The sequence below is a fragment of the Crocuta crocuta genome, unplaced genomic scaffold (genome assembly GCF_008692635.1).
Source record: "Crocuta crocuta isolate KB4526 unplaced genomic scaffold, BGI_CrCroc_1.0 scaffold50, whole genome shotgun sequence".
Lineage (NCBI taxonomy): Eukaryota > Metazoa > Chordata > Mammalia > Carnivora > Hyaenidae > Crocuta > Crocuta crocuta.
This window is the reverse complement of record NW_027527428.1, coordinates 1,950,705-1,957,625: the sequence shown is the minus strand read 5'-3', so window position 1 is coordinate 1,957,625 and position 6,921 is coordinate 1,950,705. Positions and strand designations below refer to the sequence as shown.

At 44.9% G+C, this 6,921-nt stretch overlaps 1 protein-coding gene across 1 annotated transcript; it reads left to right on the top strand.

Annotated features, from left to right (window-relative positions):
* The first annotated feature begins 419 nt into the window (after positions 1-419).
* Positions 420-5,178, top strand: LOC144225492 (CMRF35-like molecule 7). Its single transcript, XM_077756699.1, has 3 exons — positions 420-506; positions 1,971-2,300; positions 4,686-5,178. Exons 1-3 carry the CDS (start codon positions 467-469, stop codon positions 4,862-4,864), a joined length of 549 nt encoding a protein of 182 aa, XP_077612825.1. The 5' UTR covers positions 420-466; the 3' UTR covers positions 4,865-5,178.
* Positions 5,179-6,921: the final 1,743 nt, after the last annotated feature.

The window sequence follows — 6,921 nt, the reverse complement described above, 5'->3', positions numbered from 1 at the left end:
CTCCCTAGGTCTTCATGCACAATTGCAAGCAGTACACTGGTCAGTGAGACACATTGCTTCCCCAAATTACCGAAGACACACGATGATGTCAGCCATATGCTCCCAAAGAAGGCACTGATTTTCTTCTAATTAATGAAATTAGGAAGTAACAGAAGGAAAATTTTAAGGGAAGGAAATTTTTTTTTCCGTTTTCATGGTTCACATTTATTCTCAGAATTAATTCCTTAACACACAAAGCTGATTAAGTACAATCTATTCTTGTCTGTTGGTTATAATTAGTGAAGTTCATGAGCGAAATAAGTCAGGCAGAGAAGGGAAGGAAAATTTTAAGGGAAGTACATGAGAGAAACTAAAAAAGGAAAAAAAAAATTAAAATAGAGGCAGTTTGCCTCTGAGTTCAGTTCAAGTCCCCAGAGGGCAGCTGACATTTGCTGAGCACCAAGGACACAAGCCAGGCAGGGAGGACATGTGGTTGTTCCCAGCTCTGTTCCTTCTTATCGTCCAAGGTGAGTGATGTGGGGACTTCAGGACCGCACACCTGCAGGGCTGGAGCATGACACGGACGCTGGAGCGTGTCCTAGGGAAATGACAGACTTTCACTCATCCAGACACTTATTAAAAATTTTTTTTGTTTAAGTTTTGTTACCTAAAGTTACTAAGGTAAGTGTTGTTGGAAGAAAATTTAAAAAACAAATAACATAAATGGTGTCTATTTTCTAGATACTGTTTGTTAACCCTGGCTAAAGATTGATGGACAGATCATAGATGGTTGGATAGATGGCTGGCTGGCTGGCTGGCTAGCTGGCTGGTTGGACGGTTGGATGGGTGAGTGGGTGGATAGGTGGATGGATGGATGGATGAATAGATGGTACCATGGTTGTTTGCACGGATAGACAGATGATAGACGCATACATGCACGTACACACTCACACACACACACACACACACACACACACACATACATAAATGCATGAATTCCTGAGGAACTCTGAAGAAGCACAGACGCTCAACCTCCAGCTGAGACCCACTCAGTCAAGGTGGGGTTCAGACCTATGGATCATTTAAAAGCACAACTGGTCTTGATTTGTCACTCAAGCCAGGAAGCACTTTTCTGAAGAGCTCAAACAACAGGGAGGAAGACAGACAGCAAAACTGGAGTGACAGGCTCTCTGGAGAATTGCTCGTCCCCACACTGATGTGTCCCTGCCTGAGTCTCTTCTCTGATTAAGCCAAAGACCAAACCACCATCAGATGTCATTAGCTCAACTACCAAGACTGGTACAAAGTGCTCTGGTGACACCATGGGTGACAGAGTTGTCTGTAGAACAAGAGAAATAATAGAAGAGATGCTGTTTGAGCAAAGCCTTGGAGGATGAATAAAAAGGCTTGATTCTCTCAAGCAGAGAAGAAAGCACATTGTAGGCAGAAGGGAGAGCTTGTGCAAAGGTATGGAGACACAGATGAGCAAGGTGTGTTGTAAAAATACATGCAATCACCTGTGTCAATGAGTGTGAGTGTGTTTGGTGTGTTTACTTCTGTGCCACGTGTCAATTCAGAGGCTGAGGGTTTGTAGGTGTGTGTGGGTTAGAATGTCAGGGGCATAAATGGGGAGGGGGCCCCCTTTGTCTCGCCAGCTCTGGGATTCAGAAATACCCCTGTGGCTGCAATGTGCACTCTGTGTTGCCAGGAAGAGGTGCTGCTTGAGGGTGGGCAAGGGACAGTGATCAGAACGATGTTGAGGGAGCAGAGGTCTCTGTATTGGGCAATTAGGAGCCTCAAGGGAGATTCACAAGAGGGGTGACAGCAAAAGAAATCCTGCAGGTGATGAAGGGGATGGAGGGGAATGTGGTTATTAGACAGGACAGAGGCTCCAGGCCAGTCTTCAGGGGAGGGCCAGGAGACCCAGCAGCGCCAGGGGCAGCCCTAGGGTCAAGGAAGGACAGGATGCATGTTGGGTTTCTGTTTCCTAGGCCACTTCTACACCCGCCAGGAGGAAGCGGAAAGAGGCATATACGGGGGCACACTGACCGTATCCTGTGTGTATAGCCCGGGATGGGAGTCCTACAAGAAATGGTTTTGTCGTGGGAATGATGGGGATTCCTGCAAAATCCTTGTTAAAACCACCGGGTCAGAAAAACTGGTGAAGGAGGGCCGAGCATCCATCCAGGACAATCACAGCCAACGAAAATTCACCATGACCTTGGAGAATCTTCAGGAGGAGGATGAAGACACCTACTGGTGTGGGATTGAGCCATTTGACCCTGACCTGAGGTACAAATTTTCAGTGATTGTCGACCCAGGTAGGTTCTACCCATCTTGTGTGCTGGGGCCCTGGGACCCACCCCCTGGGAGTCAGGACTATTTCTCTGCCCTCTCTGATGGATGGAGAGGAGTCTTGAAACTCGTCTGAGATCACACGTGTGCATGTGCTTGTGTGAGTGTGTGTGCATGTGCAAGTGTGAATGGAGGGCACCAAGAGTCTGGAAAGGACTGGAAGAAAGAGTGAGCCCCCACACCTCTGCACGTCTCCATCTGGCCTCCCCAGAAGGAACAGAGAAGGACAGACTCGGCCAGAGCAGGCTTGTCCAGAGAAGGCAACTCCTCTTTTCCCGATCATGTCCACCCTCAGCACATCCCAGCCTGAGTAGGGTCTTGTCGGGCTTGCAGGGAGGGTGTGGTGATAGAAAGCCATGATCCTCCATCTCTTAGATTATCTCATGGCTCCCAGCACCTCCTCCAGGACAGGATGGAGACTTTCTGGGCACGTGTTTCTCTGCACAGCTCAGTGCCTGGTCTACTGCCCACAGAGATCCAGGTGATGGTCCCAGTTTCAGCGCATGGGCCAAAGGACCCTTCTCCCATGGGGCCCAGAGACCCCAATTCCTGCCAGTGCTTTCCTGGACCTCTGGTGCCCTGTGTCCCTGCTCTTTCTGGAGTTTGGGGCTGGGACTCAGAGCGACTGTTCCCAGGCCCTGTTCCATATCCAGTGTCAGAGGGAAGGAGTCCAGCAGAGTTGGGGTGCTGTGAGGATTCCTGAGGTCCAGAATGGTCTCCATAGTCAAAGCACTGTTTAAATCTATCAAATACTTTTGTCCGTATCTATGAGATGATCATATACTTTTTCTCTTTTGGTCTATCAGTGTGGCACATTATACTTATGGATTCCCTCATAGTCAAACAATTTTGTATTCTGGGGTCACGCCCATTTTGATGACGATGTATTATCTTGCATATATATCCCTGGATTCAGCTTGTTGATTTTTTTTGCTGCAGACTTCTGTATTTATGTTCACGAGTGATTTTTGCCTATGTTTCTTTTTTGCACTACTCTTGTCAGGTTTTGCCAGTAAGAATATGCTAGTCTCATTAAATGAATTTGGGACTGCATCCTCTTATGTTCTGGAATTTTTTGCGTAAGGTAGGCATTATTCCTTAAATGCCTAGTGGAGGTCTCCATTGAAGCTCTGTGAGTCTGGAGGCTTCTTTTGGAGAGGTTTATTTTATTTTATTTTATTTTATTTTATTTTATTTTATTTTTTTATTTAAGTATGCTCTACACCCAACTTGGGACTTGAAGTCATGACCCAGAGATCAAGGTTTGCATGCTCTGGCAGCTGAGCACAGGTGCCACTGGGAGAGTCTTTAATAAGGGATTTGAGGTTCACCTGGGTGGCTCCATCAGTTAAGCATCTGACTTTGGCTCAGGGCATGATCTCACAGTTCATGGGTTCAAGCCCCGCATTGGGCTCTCTCTCCACTGACAGCTCAGTGCCTGGACCTGCTTCACATGCTGTGTCTCCCTCTCTCTCTCTCTGGCCCTCCCTGTTTGCACTCTCCCTCTCTCTCAAAAATCAGTCAATAAATAAAAACTTTTTAAAAAATGGATTTGGGTCATTTCAATAGTTGTAAGATGATTTAGGTTTTCTATTACTATTTGTGTCTATTTTAGTATATCACATTATATTTGCAAGAAATTTGTTTATTCCACCTAAAGTTTCAAGTTTGTTGACATAAACTTGTTTAGATATCCTTTTATCATCATATTGTATTTTTATNTTTTCATTTATTTTTTTTTTTTTTTTTTTTTTTTTTTTTTTTTTTTTTTCTGATTTGATTTTCTTTTTTTTTATTTTTTTTTTTATTTTATTTTTAATAGTTTATTGTCAAATTACTTTCCACATAACACTCAGTGCTCATCAGAGAAGCAAACCATGAGAGACTTTTGAATGCTGATCTTTTCTTCTTTTTAAAATGAGCAGGCTATTGTGTCTATTTAAAATGAGCAGAGTATTCATTCCTGGTATCAATTACCCAGACCTCTCCTTTTATCACAAATATCTTGTGAGAGTTTTGAGTTCTTTTACAAATACAATTTTGGATTTTTGCTCTTCTCTATTTTTTAAAATGTTTATTTATTTTTGAGAGAGAGAGAGTGCACAGCAGGGGAGGGGCAGTCAGAGAGGGAGACATGAGTTCCAAGCAGGCTCTAGGCTCCGAGCTGTCAGACAGAGCCCGATGCAGGGCTCAAACTCACAAACTGTGAGATCATGACCTGAAACGAAGTAGGACGCTTAACTGACTGAGCCACCCAGACTCCTCAAGTCTTCTCTGTTTTATATTTCCTTTCTACCTCATTAATTTTTTCTTTTCTTCATTATTTCCTTCCTTCTACTTTCCACTGCAAGCGACCATGCAGTGTCACTATGGCCCAAGGTGGGAGACCTACGTGAAGTCCTGGTGTCAAGATGCTTATTCGAATGACTGTACCATCTTTGTTGAAATCAGTGGATCAACGCTGACGAAGAACCTTCTGTTCATCAATCAGAAAGAACGCACAGTGTCCGTGCTCTTATGGAGGAAGTAAAACAACTTTTGGAAAAATGAGCTGTTGTTTTTCTGAGTTGCTCCCAGGCATTTTACAGGGTGGCAGCCCTTCTCACACTCCTATTCTGGAAATTTAGATAAGGACCAAAGCTTAGAGTTCTTGCATAAGTTCCTTCTTTGTTTTTTCTGGGGCACCTTTTAAATCAACCACTTGGAGTTGATTCTGTGAAAAATCAGTGACCTCATTCCCAGCCCCCTTGTAAGTCACAGGGACTGTCACCCTGCTCTCAGTCTCTCAGTCCAGGATGGGGGGCTGCCCTTCCCCAGGCTCTTTGAATGCCTCTCCCAGGATCTGTAAACAATACATTTTGTGACTCTGTTTCCATTGTGTGGGCATACTGAAATTGCGCCTTTACTTTTTCTTTTTCTTTTTTTTTAATATATTTTTTTAATGTTTTATTTATTTCTAGGAGAGAGAGAAAGACAGACAGCGTGAGCAGGGGAGGGTCAGAGAGAGAGAGGGAGTCACAGACTGAAACAGGCTCCAGGCTCTGAGCTGGCAGTCAGCACAGAGCCCGACGCGGGGCTCGAACCCACGAACCGCGAGATCATGACCTAAGCGAAAGTCGGACGCTTAACCGACTAAGCCACTCATGCGCCCCTGAAATTGCGCCTTTAATTAAAACGTCCCTGGGTGGTTCATGTCCCTAAAGTGAGAGTGTGGCTATTGAGGGAGCTACCTACCTGCCCACCCGTGTGGGTGGTTGTGCCTTCTCATCCAGCAGGTGGAGATCTGCATATTCTTAATTCCATGAACCATCTCTGACTTCCAAGTACCCCCAGAGGAACTCAGGCAAGTCAATGCAGACACAGCCTGGTGTGGGATTAGGAGTGTTGGAGATGACTGTGGGTCCAAGTTACATGACCACTGGCCCAGAGAAGTACTCTTCCCTCATGCACCATTGGGATCTCCGTGGCAAGAAGTGTTGTGCCCGATTCACAAGTCCCCTGAGACCCCCAAGGAGCCGACACCGATGCAAGTACAAAAGGGTCTTTATTACAAGCTCGAGCAGGGGCTCACCTGTCTACCAGTGTAGTGGAAAAAGGTGAAGCCCCGAACAATAGTGAGCAGGGTTTTTAAGGGGTAAAGGACGGGGGTGTTACAGTGCACACATTGTACATATAGCATCATCACATAAGCACCAATCATAATTGCACAGCACCCATGGTAACAGCTTTGACCATTCAGTATCTGTGAGGTGTCGGTTACTTTTGGCGGGACCCAATCATGACTTTTGAGAATCCTTTGAAAATGACCAATTATGAGGTGAGTTCAAAGGGCCCACGTGGGGTTCAGGCAAGCGGTGAGAAATTGGCTAGTTTGTATAGAATAACTGTCTACAGTTCCCAGCCTTGACTCAGACCACAGGAATGTTTTCTGATTAGCTGATCTGGGGGCGGTCCGAGGATGGCTTGAGCCTTGAACAATCTGAGGCTTTTACTGGAACTGGGACTGGGGTACGTGCAGCCTGAGTTTGCTCTTAATGGAGGACTTAATTTTTGGCTCTTCAGAAGGAAGTAGTGAAAAACGGGGAAGAAAGGCCAGCTTTTATATTTGTGGATTTTTAGAAAGAGAAATTTTAAAAGTACACAAAATGTAGTGTAAAAAAATGTGTTCTGACTTCTACTCTACTCCGCTACCAAAGGTAAGGACTGTAATGTGTGTGTGTGTGTGTGTGTGTGTGTCTGTGTGTATGTGTGTGTGTGTGTCTGTGTCTGTGTCCTTTGGAGAAATCTTATGCGCCTAAAGCATGTATATGTGCATATATTCTTTCCCTCCCTCACAAAAAAATCACATGTATTTNTAAGCGAAAGTCGGACGCTTAACCGACTAAGCCACCCAGGCGCCCCTCACATGTATTTTTCTATATCTTGGCTATTTTCAGTGAATGTATTTTGAAAATCATTCCATCTCTGTATCTATAGATTTTTGTTTGTAATGGCTTCATAGTATTCCATGACAGCTACATATCATGGTTTATTTAATTGCCTCAGGGGCGACTGGGTGGTCTAGTCGGTTAAACTTCTGACTTTGGT

What these genes read in the sequence shown, in the direction of transcription:
- LOC144225492 (XM_077756699.1), top strand. Translation starts at nt 467, where the DNA reads ATGTGGTTGTTCCCAGCTCTGTTCCTTCTTATCGTCCAAG. An exon ending in GTTCCTTCTTATCGTCCAAG is followed by an intron (nt 507 to 1,970) that starts GTGAGTGATGTG and finishes TCTGTTTCCTAG; the next exon opens with GCCACTTCTACACCCGCCAG. An exon ending in TTCAGTGATTGTCGACCCAG is followed by an intron (nt 2,301 to 4,685) that starts GTAGGTTCTACC and finishes TTCCACTGCAAG; the next exon opens with CGACCATGCAGTGTCACTAT.